The sequence below is a fragment of the Diuraphis noxia genome, unplaced genomic scaffold (genome assembly GCF_037042655.1).
Source record: "Diuraphis noxia isolate RWA-SAM2 unplaced genomic scaffold, SU_Dnox_SAM2 contig0005, whole genome shotgun sequence".
NCBI classification, from domain to species: domain Eukaryota; kingdom Metazoa; phylum Arthropoda; class Insecta; order Hemiptera; family Aphididae; genus Diuraphis; species Diuraphis noxia.
Genome location: NW_028301715.1, coordinates 19158444 through 19178315, shown reverse-complemented (window position 1 = coordinate 19178315; position 19872 = coordinate 19158444). Strand labels below are relative to the sequence as shown.

The following is a 19872-nucleotide window of genomic DNA, read 5'->3' as shown; positions in this document are numbered from 1 at the left end:
ATTAGACGCTACAAATATTATATAGGTACTTCATTTAATTTTTATACTATATTAAGAAATTCACTATATTTGTGATTCAAAATTGATTAAATACAACTCTTATTTTATGAAATCATTAATAATAATATATATATGGATGCTAAAAAATCAAAGTAAGGATTATAAATCTCGAAAAATTAAATTGTTTTTTAACTTTCGCCTTTAAGATTTATAAAACGGAACTAATGACTTATACTGTAACGCCCTCGTTATTATAAACGCTTCAAAGCTCCAGCAGCTGCAGACGACGTATAGTTCTTGATTTCTCATTGAATTTTCTTATTTTATACCATTGATTATACTTACAACGTAGGTACTTGGGTACCAGCAGCACGCATTGTGTGTACATAATACTACTATAATACAGCGAACCAATCCGATTATAATAACATATTATATTATATTATATTTGCCATATTTCGTAGGTATAATATTGTAGAGAACGAAATGAAATATCGCATGCATATAATACTTATTGTACTCGGATTAAAATTGTTGTCCAATTATACAATGTTCGAATTTAGTTTTAATTATATTTTCGTATGCAAACGAATTACTACAAAATGTCAAAGTGTCCTACTAAACACTGTCTTGTTTTATTATTGTTTCGCCTTAATTAATTCTCCTTTGTGCCCATTCGCAGGGAAGCTATAGACAAAATTGCTTCTTTTTTTTAGATACATTTTCCAAGAAAAATGTAATTTACCGTTTTAAGTCGACTTTATGTTTTAAAAGGTAACGGCCAATGTGGAAAATAAAGTCGATGCAATAAAAGACAATGGGATATACGACGAAACACACTTGCAAAAAAAAAAAATAAAACCAATTTCTGAATTTTATACACCCAATTTAATTGACCCGTAAGGTGAATTATAAAATAAATCAATAAAATTCGTATATATTTATAATTGAAATTTTAAAAAGAGTTTATAGCAACAAAAAGTAAAATGTAATATAATAATTTACTTACTGAAAATAAATTGAAAGCATAATGGATTTTTCCGGATAAAGCATAACAGGTACCATACATAATATTGTGTAGCATTGGAATTTCCTACTATGACATGTGGTATATAATTGCAAAAAAAAAAATACATCGTTGTTAAAAACTAAAACAATATGTGTAAAATAATGATTGAGAAGGAGATAAAGATAAAAGAAAAAAACATTGAGACACCTAATACTAATATTCACCACAACAGATGGGTGTCATGAATAGTTAACTGACTTTATTAGTATGTTAATATATAAATCTTGAGAATTAATCCTATGACTATAAGTATAATTAATTTGTGTAACTTCACTAGATTGTCAGAAAAAAAGAATAAAAACTTAATGTGTGATTTTCTTTTTCTTAATAATATTATCATTATTATTAAAACAGTCGAATTTCGTTGTATTACCTCAGATTACATTTTGAATTTATCAGCTAAATAGTTAAATTTAGATTTAAATGTTTTTGCTTAGAACGAATAAACTTATAGATACAATAAACAGTGAATAAACTATATTTACTATAATAATAATGAATTCGTTGACGTTAAATCAAAAGGTGTTATCTATAAATATAAAAATTTTCAGGAAAACCATTTTAAATTATTTTCAACTTGAAACTGCGTGTATTATATTTTTTCTTGATGATTGTCACATACATAAAAAAAAATTATAAAATATACAATTCATAAAGTTGTTCTGCGTTAACATTATCAATTTTGTTCATTTAAATATATACCTATTTATAACTATAAGACTATATCTTGGGCGGACGTAAGAGTTATATTCAGGGACTCCCGCTAAATGTTCTCAGATTATTAATGATATATTATATTATTATCATGGTTTTGATTTTCATCACTCCCCGCCCTCTCTAAAATTTGTTCAAAGTAAAGTTATGTCTATTTGATTAAATAGGTATAAATCGTTAATAGAAATCATTGTTTGGTTGATAAATTTGGATGGTCAATAATATTTTACCATTATTTTATGGTTGATACAGTAAATATGATAAAGTTATTTTTGGTTAACACTAATTTATTTTATCAACCTTTTAGTTCTAAAGTTATTTTCAAGAATCAAAGGGTGCTATTTAGATCGCTATCAAATAACAAATATATACATTTTATCGATTTAGCACCTTTTAATTTTAAGATCACACATTGTAAATCATTTTCTTATAAATATTTTTTAAATATCAATTGCTTCAAAATATTTTATTATACATTATTATACAATATAGATTTCTACTTTTCAGTTAACAGTTATACAAAAAAAGCATTTTATTTCTATTTTACGAAATCAAATTTTTTACTAATTAAATCATTGGTATAAGGTATAACGTACAACTCTTGATAGGTATACTTATATTACTAATATGTCCTGAATAACAGATAAAGTCAAACGACTAGAAATTCTAAAATATCAAACCCTATTAGGTTTTCTTTTTTGATTGCTAGACTCGTTTGTTTAGAATTCATAACAGTTTTTTGAATCAAAATCTTTGAATAATTTAATAAAGCAATATTAATTAATTAATGAACATACTTTTATAAAATCATGTTGGATAATTAATTAAGTTAATTGATGTGCAACGCAAAATAATGACACAAATTAGAATGGTGACGTGTCACAAGTCATAAAACAATACGTTGTATGGATTTTTGATTAAAGATTTTGAAAAATTAAATCCAGCATAAGGCATAACATCCATAATCAGAAACTAACATTTAATTCAAAACAACACGTCCAATTATGCTCATTGAAATGATTAATTCATTTCGGGATTTTTTGATATACTCGTTCACATATACATATAATGAATTATATTATAAGATATTTTGATACTACCCAAAATATTCAAACGGAAAGTAAAACGAATTAAAAACAATTCGAGTAATCGTAAAAGTTTAAATACAATTTAATATAATGTCATCATCATGAATATAGGCACGGGCATAACGTATCGGCCATTCGAATTTCGATCTGCGTACAGTGAGTGGTGAGTGCATAAAATTTTACGCATTTCGGTTAGGTGAGTTGATTATATATTATTATTATGTTTTAAACATATGTTCGGTAGACCGTCCGTTCGCTGTTTACGAAGACAACGATGATTAGCCGTTTTGAAAGAAATAACCACACATCTGTACCAATGGTATATTAATGATATAAAACAGAATACATTCTTTGTTTGTTAAACGACGACATGAATAGTGTATGTACTATGCCCTAGAGACTTACAAAGCTCGCTAAATTATCTTTGCACTATAATAATAGTTGTGTGGTTTTTTTCCGTTTGTTTGTTTTTAGTTTTCTATATAAATAGTAGTCCGAAAAACGTGGCTCACGATATAATTATCTAACACAGTATTTACATCGCAGTTTTTTGAAAAATAAATGAATTGCAATTTATGCAGATATAATAATTTAATTAAAAATTAATAAGATCCGGAAAACCGATGACTATTAGTTATCAATCCTGTAAGGAGTATAATAACTGTCACCAGCTGTAAACTAGACGAAATAGATGCTTAGGTACATGGCATTACTATGATATTTTAATTTAATATTATAATTTGATATTTTGATCATATTACTATAATATTTAGCAATATAAATAGGCTATAGCCTAAGGTCGTTAATTTTTTTTCTGAAGGGGGGGGGTTAACTTATAACTAAACAAAGTTATAATAATACGTACGATGTACCTATAGTAAGAGTATAACAAATAGTTATTATTAAAATTATCTTCAAGTACAATGTTATAAACCATAACATATACCCGACAATCTAAAAAATACACAATGTAGTTCCGTGTATGGATTTTAAAATAAAATAATATCACTATGTTTGGCTTTTGATTTCAATAATAAATTAAAATTTAAAAACGAAATTTCAATACATTTAACCCTGTCAGATAAAATACCTGACGAGTTGATCGATAAAAGTATTGTTCACTAAAACTGTCGTAAGTTGGTACAATATTAAAAGCTACCTTACCTATCCATATCTGTATATTAGGTATATTAAAATATTATACTTACCTACCTTTAGATGTCGTACAAATCTTAATGTGTGAATCGTGTCCGACATTGTCCATAATATAATACAAGTAAAATAATGGCGTATAAGGTAGTGATCGGTTTCGCGTATGACGCTAACATATTATTATTATTAATACTATAATACTAATACTTACACATACGACATACTCGATGATGGTGCAATAATAAAAGAAAAATGAACGAAGTTTTCGTTCCACAACTGGAAAAAACCATTTTTCAGAATTTTACAGGGTGACCATTTACAAATTCTTTATCCCAATATGTATCGATACAGAAAATAATTTACGAAATTCACTTGGAATATAATGAATTTGGTATACCAATGTCTAACCAATATTTCTTCCATGAACAATTTCGGTTTCGTAGAACAGTCGATCTACGAAAAAAGTATAGTCGATCGGTTGTTCTGCTGAAAATATTAATACTTATAATATTAAATTTTTACACTCAGTTAAATAATATTATTTTTAACAATGAGGTGTTTGAATGAATAACACCTGAAGACTGGAAATGTGGCCAAAATCGCGTTTGTGTACGTATGTATGAAGTAATTTATTTTATAATGCGCTCATTCGAAGTGACATTATGATTCCATACGTGGAACAAACTACTTTTTCCATTGTAATTATTTTTATGCAAATCAAACAATACGACGATCGCAACGATATACAAATTATGGTAATACACGCGAGTTTACCGAAACGTGATATTCATACGGCGCGAGATTATACCTTTTCACGTGTTCCGGGTATGTGAGATAGGTAGGTACTAGGTAGTTAGGTAAATGTACGATTGAATACAAGTTTTATAATATTAACGGACTAAATTGTGTGTTTTAAGTTCATCTAAAAGTTACTTTTGAAATATACAATTGTACTTCGGCTCGTATATAATATAATCTTTATGAATAATAAAATTCTAAAAATCTCACGGGTTTCACAAAATTGTGAAAGTAGGTCATAAAATTATTATACTGTTTATATGTTATCGTTATAAAAATATTAATACTTACTAGGTACTTAACATAATACTACAACTCTCTGTTTTATTTAGTGTTGATATAGTGCGCATCACGAATTCTTCGAATAGTCATTCCATAAATTAAGATAGTGCTTGCGTCACAACTGTTATTAATATTCAAATAATAAATAGTCTTTCTGATCAATAGGAAGTATATTATAATGTTATTATTGCCAATAAAATGTCAATGTTAATAAAATTAATGTATATTAATAAGAATATAAAAGAACAGTTATCATTGTAGCACTTTATCTACTTAATATGTTATTATAATGCGTTGATTACTATAATTGGCGTATTTAAGATGATTCTTACATACTACCAATTAATCAGTTTCTATGAAACTATTCTATGAATATATTGTACTAGCTGAAACCATAAACGATCAACTTCGTAGCCCGCCAACCTCTTAAATGTCTCAAACTGTGTGTTAAATTCGTGTCTGGTGATTTTGCTAGCAGTATACTTTTATACATATATTTAGATAGATAACGGTTAAAATATACTAAGTAATAATCTTACAACGGTATTCAATTTAGTTTATCACTATGTAGTTTTATTCGTTTTATCGAGAACAGTCTGAAAATTCAAATATTTGATAGAATGATATTTGGGCCTATCACTTTTAATTTAGCCAATTTTCTGCTCTAATATATCGCTGTACCAAATCTCATCGCAATCGGTCCAACCGTTTAAGAATGCATAAAGGACAAACAGACCGAAATCCATTTTTATATATATTTCTTAAGCGTGTATAGCCATTTTCTTTCGTGCTTGAGACTTTCAACTGCCATCGACCTTTTTTTGAGAAGTATAACTGCTTAGAAATGGTGTTATCATAACAAAAATACAAAAAACATATATAAGAGGTAGGATTTTTTACGGACTACAAAATGCACAGTTAACAATAATAGAACAATGGGTAGTATGAATTATCCTTCCGTACTTATCTTTTTCACATAACTTTTAAACAGCTGATCCGATTGGGTTGAAATTGTAAATGGGTATTCCGATATAGTTTCACAGCCACGAATGAGTTAATCCTACCTAATAATCCATTTTTCTATACATTAACCACATTATTTAAGCAACATATTTAAATTTTTTTTTTCTTCTATAATATACAGTGTCCCGCGAAGATTTACCCATAGCGATATCTCCTGAAATAATAGAGATATTAAAATTCTGGTTTTTATGATAAGACTAACATGGACGAGGACCCAATTATTTCATATTTTTGTTAATTTATATTTTTTAATAAAACAGTTAAAAAATATATTTTTTATTTAATTATTTCCAAAAAAAATCGCTATAGCCATTTTGTAAAGTTTATTTTTTTGAAAATAATAACGTTTCAATATTTTACTTTCGTTAATTTCCTGTTTTTAATATTTTTTATAGTTTCAGGAAAAATTGCGATTTATTTAACACTGGAGTATTATTAAGCAAGTGAAACGATACGCCGGCCGCGTGCTCGTATGACCGGCCGAACGTTTTCAGTGTGCTTAGTTATAATCATATTTTATTTTTTCAATACCAGAAAAAAATACTTAAAATCAGGAAATTCGTGAAAATAAAGTTTTGAAAGTCAATATTTTCAGAAAAATAAACTCTTAAGATTGAACGAATATTACTTTTTTCTATTGGTTTGAGACTTATAATATAGATTCACAATGCATGTCACAAAACAAAAAAAGTTTTAGATTTTAGTGCAAATCACTCTTCTATGTCACTGGTTTAAGTTTGTTGTAATTTAAATGCATTTAAATTAGAACGTCATATTAAAAAAAAAAAAGTTGAGAATCACTATTCTTAATAATAATAATATTCTTGATTAGAGTATAACTGTTGTCAGTTTCATTATTATAGTTATAAACTTATAACGCTCGACACAAGACTTTGATATGATTTAGAGACAGTGGTGGTCCATAATGTCGATTATGAAAAAAAATGTATAACATGATTATGATATAATGCTATGTTAATATTTTGTGAACGTTAAATATACAAAACAAGTTTTATTTAATAAAAAAATGAAAAATGAAATTAATTTGTTTTTCCCGTACACGACAGCTACCCTGCACAGTGCTCACACATTGGACAAGTAAAATCAAACTGACCTAATGAAATAATTTTATTATGAACGTCATCGGCGGACGATTGGAGCAGTCAAACCGGGATCGATACGGCGACAGTGATCCGGGACAGGGGCCGAACCGAGTGCAGGAGCAGCGTCGAACGGTGGCGGCCGTGGCCGACAAACGACTCGGTGGCCGTTGATAGAACAAACGCACGCGGGCCGCCTAACTGTGATATAGTGGCTGCATCGACAAAGACGACAGGATCATCTTGGCCGCGCTGGTCGCACCAGATCTAACGGCAAGCGTGATCGAGCAGCCGGCGGCGTGGGGGGCGCGTCAAGCAAGTGCAGCTGGTGGTGCTGCTGCTGCCAGAGCTGTCGTCGCCGTCGCCTTCGCCACAGCCGCCGGGCCGCCGACGCCGCCGCCGCCGACGAAGCCGCAGCAACAGCATCCAAAGCCGGCGACGACCTGCAGCAACAGCAACAGCCACAGCCACAGCAGCAAACTGAAACCACAGAAATTATAACGTCACCGTCATCATTCGCCATAGCAGCGCCTAGACGAGTTGAGGTGACCGCCGCCACCCTGTCGTCGTCTACCGAATGCCAAGTGCCGTCGTCGTGTTCCGTTACCGCAGACACCGACCGGAAGTCGTCGTCGGTCTCGTCTGTCGTCCCGGTTGCCGGCGACCAAAACTTGCAACAACAACAACAATCGCCGCACTCCGCATCGGGGACGAAACAGCAGCAGTTGCACGACATCGAAGAGGAAGAAGACGACGATCAGCCGACGTCATCGACGGGCGGCGACCATTCGCTGATCGTCCGTGAAACCATTGGTTGCCCGTCTACGTCAGCATCGTCTGGCGCCCCGTCGGCCTCGACCACGACCTGTCCCAGGGCTGCCACGACCACGGCGACGCTGTCATCCTCGGCGCCCGCCACCGACTGGAAGCGAAAGAAAAACTTGCGCCCCAAGAGCGTGACTAACACGGTTAGTTCAGACACGTCTGGCGCCGTCGGTTCGGGTGTCCAAGAACGCGCAGCTGGCACTACGCTACCTTCGATCAACGACAACGACGACAACGACAACAACAACAACAACAGTAACGACAACAGTCAAGCGTCTACGTCTGCAGCTGCAGCGGCTGTAGCGGCAGCGGCAGCCGCAACCGCAGCCGCCTCCACCGTATCTGTCACGGCCAAGATGCAAGCGGAACAGGGCAGCATCGGTGACCTGCAAAAGTACCACAAGTTCCTCCGGAATCGTAGGCACACGCTAGCCAACGTTCGGTAAGTACGTACGAGTTTTATTTTTTTATTTAATAATTACAGCCGCAACAACAGTTGTTATTGGACCATGATATTGTACAATAACAGGTTACAAATTACAATGGTTTTTAGTAAAAATACGATACGTTATATCATTAAATTATATGTCAATATTAGATTATACAGTTAAGCCAATTCTAAGTGTTAGGATCGGGACTTAGAATTTTATCGAGGTTTTCGGTCGAAGTTAGACTCTGATGTTACTGTCGCTTTAGCAATTGAAAATTATGTGTTTGACCTTAAGAATAATCTATTCGCATGTTGACATAAGCTTGGTTTCGTTCATTATCATGAGGTATTTATAAGTCAACCATGTGTGGCCGATTTGTAATCTGCTTAGTATTACTCCTTGTCGGCTGGAAATGGTATGGTTGGCCATAAAATGACTTTTTTTTTGGATCTCCAAATGTTATTAATTATTATAATATTATTATGAGCGCAGAGAGAATTTGATATTCGATGCGACTTTGCTTAAGGTGATTTCCCACTAAACCATTATTCTCAGAAAAAAAAATTAATGTTTTTTTATGTCATAAAGTGATTTTGAAAATGTTCGCGCGTAGTAATGGATGAAATTGTATAAGTTTTCTAACTGTTTTAACATGTCATATCTCTAATACTTTACTGTGATAAAATGTTGATATATCGCTTATTAACCACAAAATTCAATCAATTATAGATCCTAATTTGGAAATGGCGGTTCACGATGTCGGGGTGGGTTATGAAGTCGCCTTTATGTCGTGAACTTTTTATTTTATTGCATTGGTGAGCGATACCAATGTGTTTTCGTGGCGCGCGGTCAAACAATATTATCGATTAAATCAAAAATAAAACCATACATCGTTGGGTGATAATAACAGTTAAAGAATCGAAGAGCAAATATTTTGGAACTGTGTAGCCAGTTGAGTGTAGGTTAGAATGGGGCGTGCCGCCATCTTGTAATCGTTGAATCTTAGCGTATAAATCATTCGATTTGAATTTTTGCTACAAATTATACGCCTCGTCTAATTAAATAAAGTAAATAAGTTTCTAAATGGTACTTGTTTTTTTTTGCATTTTAATTTTAATAAAATAGATAAGAATCGTAAACGGAAAATATTTTTAATTGACTGTTTTATAAGTAGTCTAAAATGACGTGAACTTATAACTACGCGTATTTGTAAGTTAATGAAACTTACTTTGAGTAATTTTATTTCATTACGGATTCACAACGATAGTGAGGATATAATATTATGCAGAAAAAAAGTTCTGCTCACTTTTAATTTTAATTGAAATTTAAGTTTCTCTGAATAATTATGCGATTATGATATTGACAAATAATAATGCGTGATTAGTGATATTAGCTACCGTTTCTGTGGTCATTTTTTTTTTTTTATGATACGTACATTATTGTTGCTTTTGAAATACTATATCACTAATTTGTGATAAAAAGTTGGTTTTTATTCGTGAAATGTATGAAAATCAAATCTATAAAAACTTTGATCTTCAATTTAACTGTTGTACTTTTTGTAACATTGAGGTTATATTATGATATGTAATTCCTAATATCATCCTATCGATTGGGACGACGTATACATTTGCGGCTGGGTTTTACAATGTAGCATAAGTTTTTATTTCCTGCTACACTCCATAGGACTAACTACTGAATTAAAATTCTTGAACATTGACTTGATATTTGGTATATTATTAAATTAATACTTAAGTTGTATGTCATCGTTAAATAACAGCAAAGTTACGATAAGACGATATATAGTACGAAATTCGATAGTTATAGCAGTAATCTGCCTACAGTATTCTGCAGCTTACAGCTAGTTTCATACTTTATTCTGCACACGTACCTACTTTTATATAATAATATAACAAATTTTTCGTGAGGAACTTTTGAACCGTGTAAATAGTTTTATAAATCATTTTCAGTGCTGCCGTCACCATTACACACATACTCACACACCATCGTGCGCATAACAAAATCGTTCGTTTTGATTTAAAGAGACATATTGCCGTGAATAAAATAAATATCTCTATAAACTTCGTCAAACCGTAAATTAATTTATGCCGTCAAATTGAATCGTTTTCAATGGGTTTCGAACGTAGAAGAGAAAAATGTTTCAAAAATAACTGTAATAATACATCTTATATAATTTCAGATGTTTTACTGTACGTTTACACACGACACTTTGTGTTGACCTGTTGTACATAGTTTTCCTCTGACTTAAATTTTTGGGAATACATATGGGTCTACCACCTAATATAGGTAACAAAATAATCGCTAAACATTTCTCACCCGTTCCTGGTTTTTTGAACGGAAAAAAAATGTAACAAAATAATACATAAGTATAGTAATGGACATTTTATTCATAAAGGAAACTATCGAAGCTAACAACCAATCCATACTTAAAATTAAAACATTAATATATATATATATATATATATTCATTATAATTGATTATATATGTATAAAAAAAATCATCCATTGATAATATTTTTCTAAATTGAGTAATATTCATACAGTGGATGTGCCTTATTACTTGACTATAAAAATGACGATCATAAATACTTTAAGCTCTGAATAGAATATTATCTTCCCAGTTCTCCAAGGTATTAAATACATCTGCTATACATACGTGCATATTTATGTATTTTGTTAGATACTTAAGACAAGTTGACTCCAGGATTAAATCAATAAAATATGCCTACTTACTATATAATTCGTACTAAAATTTATCTCGCTGAATTCAAATAAAAATAATACGACTTATGTAGTCAATAACTACTGTAGTTAGGCATGAAAATATTTTTATAAACTAAAAAATTAACCACTTAACTAAAAATGTTTAGGTAAATAGCATCTAAAATGTTTGTGACACTACGACCACGTTGACTATAATCTACATATAACTAGAACTCATAGGACGTGACTTTTGTTTTTGATGACCATAATAAATGTTGGGGTACGTGTAGATATTATCAAAACTGTAATTATATTATTAAATTTGTGATTTTTAGGATAGGTTTTTGAGTGTTTTGTGTAATTTAACTTATACTTAATAAAATTAATTATGACGTGAGAACTGCCATATTTTTTTGTTTAGGTATGATTGAACACAATTGTATTGAAGTAATAATTTTGGTTGAAACTTTTACTACTTAAGTCAATTAAATATAATGTGGACATTAAACCGGACTAAAAACACAATAGTTAAAGGGTTTTAACACCTTAGCTACTTTATGTTTAATTCACGCGTATATTATTGACATGTAGTCAACGTAAAAACACAATTTTTGTATATATACTTTTTTTTGGAACAAAATTATAAAATCCATAGTTAACATTTGTATGGAAGTGTTATTAAATATAAAAACACAAAAAAACCTTTCAATGGAAAAACACCACCTCTAAATCCCCATCTGTAGAGTGATGTCCGGATGTGTTTGCTCACTTGTCAGCACCTGTGCACTGTGCAGGTATATTTATCTTATTCTATATTATACCGTATGCCTCTTCATATTGAAATTTCTGGCACGGGAATTTGATACAGCATAAACTCAGGGCCACCTCTTAGGTTAGGAAAAGGTTGAGGAAAGGTCCGAATACAAAAGATTCGATCGTTTTGCCTAATAGGTAATAACAATCTACTTTATATATTATAAATTATATCACGCACACTTCCCGTTTAACGTATAACTCTATAAAAAATTATACTATACGATGCATGTCTATTCTCTATCACTGTTTCTCTGTCTATCAACTGCTGACGCCTTCAAGGAAAAACTTATACATATATTTTGTTTCCACATTGTCATTGAGATGAGATATAACAGTAATAATACCTGGACAACATAATATATATGTGCCTTATTTCGTACAGAGTCAGATCTATATCAGGTGTGTTCAGCCCGCGGTCTATCTACGTCTTTATTTAATGCCCGGAAACACATTTTAAGCGCATAGCATGAAATATTTTTAAATGCATTTCAATCATTTAAAATTTAATATGTATATTGTATATGTTTTTATTATGAATTTGGAACACGATATAAAACATAATATGTGTCTCGCAGTTGCCTAAAGATATTGAAGATGCCTGCTCTATATTCTATGATAAAGTAACATAATTGTAAATACCTACTATTATTATTATCCACATTGTATACACTGTAATAAGTGTATTACCCGAATAATTTGCTATTAGCTAATTATATGTAGGTGCCTATTTTTACCACGGCCAAGGGTGATTTTAATAGATTAAAAAACCCCGTCGGTTAGGTTAGGTTAGGTTATTCGAAATATAATAATTCATTTTAAAATGCGACGATTAGTGCGGTTATTTGTTAATACAAGTATGCATATCCTTACTGTAATCGTCACCACATAAACCATTTAGATTTTAGGTGAGTCAATTTCTGTTTTTCGCTATTTTAAATATATAATTGTATGATGATTTCTTAAAATAAAATAGTCAATACAATTAAAATTAAAATTTGAATAATTTCTGCCGTGTTATTATCCGTCACATAGAATAACATTTCAAAACCTAAGATGACTAAATGTTAATCTAATATGCCCTATATAAATCTGCTCGTTCGTAATCATATTGCGTGGTTTATAATATTACCTATGTCTATAGAAATTAATGTGTTTACATCGAAATTTAGGAGTATAACACAAGATAATTTATAATTATGTTTTCAGAACTTGTGACGAGGATATATACGGGTAATAATTGTGGTTTGTGAGTTTTCAGAACTCGCTGCATCGAAACAATAAATCCATGTTCCCGTGAAAATGTGAAAACTCTGTGATTTTTGAATGATGTAGTATCTGCACATACTGGAAGCAGAGTTTGTCGGTGATAAATATACGAATTTCCTTTATCATACAATAATATTATAGTAGTTGAATGAATGGATATTTATCGTCGAAACTAAATTTTCGAAATTGCATCTTCCCTATATCGCCATATCGGTTTACTATTTTACAGGCAAACACTAATACAAATACAAAATATTATTTTCATATGATGCCATTATTTAAACTAATAAAGCACAAATAGAAAATTATCAGAGAACGTAATACGTGTAATAATTGACTGAATTTAATGTGATTAAAATCTGTTAGTTCTGAGCGGGGCTATGAATTTTATTGTGACCTTGATAAGTTTTTTTTCATTTCTCACAAAATTTATGAATATTGTAGAAACTTGCCTACTATTTTGTAATTATTTCATTAAATTATTGATTTGTGTACTAAAAAATTTAAAATGAAAATGTTTTTTAACAGTTAAAAAGTGTAGATAGTTAGGTTGTTTATGACGTATAAATTACGAACATTTTACGTTGCTAAACTATATTTGTTATAATGATATTTGTTTCTAAAAATATATTCAGCATCGATAGAACGATAGACTTACAAATAATAATAAATCTTAATTTAGGTCTAGAAAACGCATCATTTGTTGGTTTATTTAAATTATATGATAATATTTTATTATTATTATGTTAGATTACAAATGTATAGCTTCAAATTAAAGTAATATTATAATGTTATTTTCTTAAACGTATAGGTTAGACAGTATTTAATTTAAATTTGCACTAGTTATGTTGATATACTGTATGTAACTATAGTTTGGTATTTATTTATCTATATTCTAAATGGTATTTCATAGATAGTATTATTTATTAGTCAACTAAATCTCACTTCCTCCCATTCCGCTCTAATTTAACTCACCATACTAATCTATTAATTAAGCGAATGTCTTCGTGTACAATTACTGACAATCCTAAACAAAATTGAAATGGTATTGTACTAGAGGTTTCCTGGCTTGATTTCCATCTCTGTAATAACCACCGTTATTTTTATTTAATAAAAAATTCTTACTGTAAAAAGCGTATATACCTAAAAATTTTAACTATTCTTTTTAATAAACAAAAACATACAATAGTATTTTAAAAATACCTGCTCAGGTGGTTTTAAACATAACCATGTCCAAAAAGTCATAAGTTAATTTTGTAAATGATGTAAAATTCTATTAATATTGTGATGTCTAGTTAAAATTTAAATTCTGATGCATTGTTGACATATTAAAATATATTCACACTTAATTTTAAAATGTAAATCTCCGTTGTAATCATTGCATCACAATTAAATTTTACCACGTAGAAATACAAATATTATAAAAAAGATTATACGATGATTGTTATTTTATAATTGAAATATTATCTAATCATGTCGATGATTTATCAAAAGAAAACTTAAAAACAAGATTCATGTAGACGGTTGATAGATAAAGTTATTTGTAAGGTTTTATTTATGACGTTTAGATAACGTCATTACACTGTATATTTTTTATTAGTGTGACCATTCATGGCTACAGTAATTCTGATTTATAATTATAGATATATAATTTAATATTTTAATCCTATGTATATAAACTTAATATATAAACTAGTTTTCGTGTAAGTTCTTATGACGACTACCAACTGACTTACTTGATTGATAAAAAAGTGCATTGGTGCTATAATGGTGACTTTTTAAGTAGAGTGCAAATGAAAGAAAAGTTGAAAAAGTTTTATTATTTTTCATTAATTTTCATTACATCGAAGTTTAACGGATAATCGAAAAAAGTACTATAACTGTGTTATAAATTTTACTGAAGATATTAGAAAGTGTTTTGTTCATGTCGACGAATAATTTGGGCATGGGTCCGTGTATTATATTATCTATCTACCTAATATCAGGAGCCAATTTACATGATTAATGCGCGGGTCAAAAATTTAGTCCAGCTGCAGAACTTGAATACGTGACTTTAAAGTAAGGTTTCGATAAAAATATATCACTATCTAGGTCCCGGATTCAATGCAAAGTGCATTTTTTTTTAGTTGATCATAGGCAATGCTTTCCAAGTATATAATTCGTTTCATGAAACGAGTATTTCAAAACTTAAATTTTATTTGAGAGCATTTTTAGCATTTTTAGAATTTCTAGAATTTTTAGAATTTTTAGCATTATTTATTCTATGTTTAGAATGAATAATATTGCCCCAAAAATTATGCGTGTCAACATCATAGCAGCATCAAGTCAATTTTTCCATTTTTTTTTTTTTTGTTTTTAAATAATTAATATATTTAATAACAAATTGTATATTTAAAAAAAATAATATTTTTTAGGTCATTTTTGGCTATTTTTTTAGAGCATATTTGTATGGTTTTTAAGTGCATTTAAATCCGGGCCCTAGTTATCACTAACTTTAATACGATAAAGAACGACTTTTATTATATTATATGCCATAATATTTTTAGTAGGTATTTATATATTTCATATGCCTACATATTTTTTTTTAACGTGAGAAGATGGGTTTAAAATATTAAATATTTCAGAAAATGTTCTAAATAATTTGATCATTACGATGATCCCTTCCATGAATATAACTCAAGATATTTACATAAAATTTACTTATTAGATTAATCGCGTGTCTAACACGAGCTTTTCGCCCATTTAATACCCCTATAATCAGGATAGCGCATTATTATGTCAACTCGATTAAAGCGTCAATTAATCACTTATTAGTATTGTAATAAAATCGCCCAATATAATATTGTAATAGTGACCGATATTGACCTTCTCAAACTAGCACCAACTACATAGGCAGGTTTTCGAAAAATTCAATTTTCCTTTATCAAAGAATTACAGTGTACTATGAAACGTGCACATGGATTACAATCGTTGGGCACAGAACTCGTTTGAGTCGTCGTCGTGATAATGGGTACAGAGGGTGGTCGGTGGTGGTGGTAGGTTGTAATATACAACACGTCAGCACTGATCGAGCATCTGCATGCAATCTATATATATATATATATATATATATATATATATATATATATATATAAATATATATAAATATATATATAGACTTAGTTAACTACAGACGATAAATCGCCTGTGAGGGTGTATAGAACATCGTGCAAATATATTGTGTGCGCGACTATTCGAGTTCTATGCGACAGATCATCGTGGTGGGTGTTGTCGCGGGGTGGTGGTTAAAGGTGAAACGGAAACTGGCGTCCGAGATAAATGAAAACGTGCCACTCTACGGCAAAAAAATCACCCAAAATACGCGTGTGTTGGGGGGGGAGGGGGGGGGAGGGGGGGGAGGGACCATGTGCCAGGTCAAATACGCGCACGCGCGCGTATATATTGTATGTAAATCGTATTAATATGTAAAACGACACGAGAAGAGGTTTTCGGGTGATGTGCGTTGAGTACATATTATATAGATGTATAAATAATAGGCTCCGGTGTACTATAATATGTGCGGGCTTCGGGAACGATGCGACGTTCTTAATTTATCATGTTTTCGAGGTTTGGCCGGCGCTGGGCGCTGGATTCGCTGTCAAGTCGCTTGTGTATATATAGTATATATTAAATTATATATAACTGTATAGGTATACGCATTTTAAACGTACATATTCCTTATCGTATATATGTATATAAAGTTCGAAATATTAAACACCTAAACCCTTTTCTCCGCCATGTATATACCCGTCCAAGACACGATAACAATAGCCAGCTCCCTGCTTTTAGTCGAAAAGACCAGGATTACATTATTATGTAGTTAGTTATACATATATTACATTATGACCACTTTCCCGGGGAAAATCCTCACTAAATGCAAATCCGTGCTCCGCCATTCGTCGCCAATCAAAAGCCATGTTTATAATATTATATTGATTAAAATAATTTCGTAATAATATAACGTTGTGATCTGTAGTATTAGTAATTAGGCCACATAATATTATATTATATGACTAGATGATGACCTGCTATAGTTATACCGCGAGTGCCTGTGCATCGTTTGACATATTATTAATGCCACGTCCTTATTCGAGATTCATTTAAATGGCTAAATTAATCATGTATACACGATTTTTTTTCTAAAAAAGTTGATGTAATATACTTAAATATTATGGAATGAAAAAAAAACAGTAGGTATTAAGTATTAGTTATTAAAAAGCATTTTAAGTTTACGAATGAGCAGAATTCTACTGGTAATTGATGGAATGTATCTATTCTGCACTACATCTTTAACACTACTCCAAACCTTGTATCTATGCTTATAAATTACATTTTATTTTTTAATATTTATAAAAAGCCACTGCTTCTGTAAATTATAAAATTAAAACAACTATTTTTCATGAATTAAATTACAAAAAACTGATTTTTTTTTAATGTGCAGTATTAACATGATATGTAAATAATATGTACTTATTTTAAACTATCTGCTATATCTATAACAGCTCATTTCATTTTTTTTCCATAATACAAAAACAGAATAACTGATGAAAATTTATGTTGTCATAGATCATAATCATATTAATTTTCAACCTAAATATACTTTTTTAAATTTATTAAAAGTTTATTCGTAATGGGCATATATGTACAGACTTCGCCGACGGCTAGTGTAGTAAATCCTAGTGTTGTATATACAAGTCGTTGTAAATTAGATAATTTCAAACGGATTTCAGATCAAAATTTATTACAGAAAATTATAATATTTGATTCGAAAAACGGATTATGCCGCGGCGCACACATAAATACAATTATTATTATTAAAACACGTTTGATGGAGTATGCACGCGTAATTGTGTAGTGGTCTCGTCCTGAGGGTGGGAAATCAATTAAAAGTCGCTAACTAAAATATATTTTAAGTTATTTTATTATTTAAAAAATATAATTTTATACAGTAGCTCTGATACAGTGGATATTTATTTATTACCATGAGACAGGTGCGTTTAATTCGATGACAATTTATTATAATTTTCAATTTAATTTCGGAATTTTGTTTTTTGTATTGAGTGATGACGTCACAAATATCTTCTTAAGCAATAAAAGATGACGGTGAGAAATAACAATATTATAATATAGAAACATTTTTTTCTGCGTCTGTCGATTGATATTAACGTTAATAATATCATTATATTTTATTGCAACAGACGATCATGACGTCATGACAGCTACTGTAAACAAGATACCACGACATTGGTGTGGCTAAATTACATATTCAAGACGCCGTGTTATAATAATTGTATTGGTGCCTTATTGAAAAGCAAAAAATTAAAACGAATGTCGTTTTATTTACATTTAATTTTTGTTATAAATAATAATTTAATTCGTTGTTCGTGCCATGTGCCAATGCGTAAAAGTTGTACTGCAACACCACCCTCAGGTTGCAAATACGGCAACCTCAACCACCTCTACCACCTTAACAAAGATCACAACATTTCACGTGATTGTTATTTATTATAATTATTATACCTAACTTTTCCCCGCAGTTGTGATTCGATGGATGATGATCGGCGGACGCCCCGTCGTCTGATCCAAATGTTTAATTTGAGAACCGTTTATTTCTAAACTAAACTTTATACTATCTACCATCTACAAATACAACAATTCCGATCATAATTGTGATCAAGTAATTTTACATTAAAATAGCACTGTCGCCGGTCTAAATCTTTCCTGTTGATGTCTTTTGGGTATAAGATAACGATTGTGGGACAACCGATGACCAACGTTCGACTATTTACTTTATGAAATACATATCATTTTCAACGTGTATTGGAGAATACCTAATATTAAAATAAAATAATAGCCGCACAAGATTAATTGCCATCCCGTTATTTTCATTGTTAAAAATTATTACCTAAAATAAACGTACGTTTTTAATTTGTTTTTATTAGTGATATTTTTTGTTTTGTTTACTATGTGATCCAAATGTATATTTTTAGGAAAATCCAAGATAATCCAACTTTTTTGGTCTCTGCCCGTGCCCAGACAAAAATACAACTGCTGTTTTTGGTAGATTAACAAATGTTCACAATATAATATGTATCCATTATAGGAAAAAATAATCCTTTATTGCATTTTGAAATAGACAAGCGAACTACCAGTATATATATTAAAAAAAAAAATAGAGATTTTTAATGACGCTGAAAAGGAAAAAGCTCTCGCGGAATCGCAATTTTACTGGCGTATACAAAAATACCGTCATCGCGCTCGGAGTATCGCGTGTTCAACGATCCGTTATCAGGCATCTTCAACGTTTCCGGAGCAACCACTGTGGATATATATATATAACTTTATATACGTACTATGCACCAGTCAAATATTATTATACATAGCCAGAGATTTTTTATGAACATCGAATCGACGAAATAACATATTATAATCACAATAACAATAATCGATCATGCGACTAAATACAAACGTATATTGGTGGTATAGTATGTTCAAAATATTAAACTATTTTTAATAGCGCCACCGTCTACACAATGTACATATTAATA

General features: G+C 30.6%; 1 protein-coding gene across 2 annotated transcripts in view; it reads left to right on the top strand.

Moving 5' to 3' along the window:
- dnc (phosphodiesterase dunce) overlaps nucleotides 1-19872 on the top strand; it is a 625052-nt gene that overhangs the window by 220538 nt on the left and 384642 nt on the right. The window contains exon 2 of one of the 2 annotated variants that reach the window (XM_089229251.1): nucleotides 7194-8493. The exons of the other annotated variant lie outside the window; for it this stretch is intronic. Within the exon in view, the coding sequence (XP_089085377.1) occupies nucleotides 8408-8493 (86 nt within the window). The 5' untranslated portion in view covers nucleotides 7194-8407. The remainder of the gene's footprint in view (nucleotides 1-7193; nucleotides 8494-19872) is intronic. 2 annotated transcript variants of the gene reach the window in all.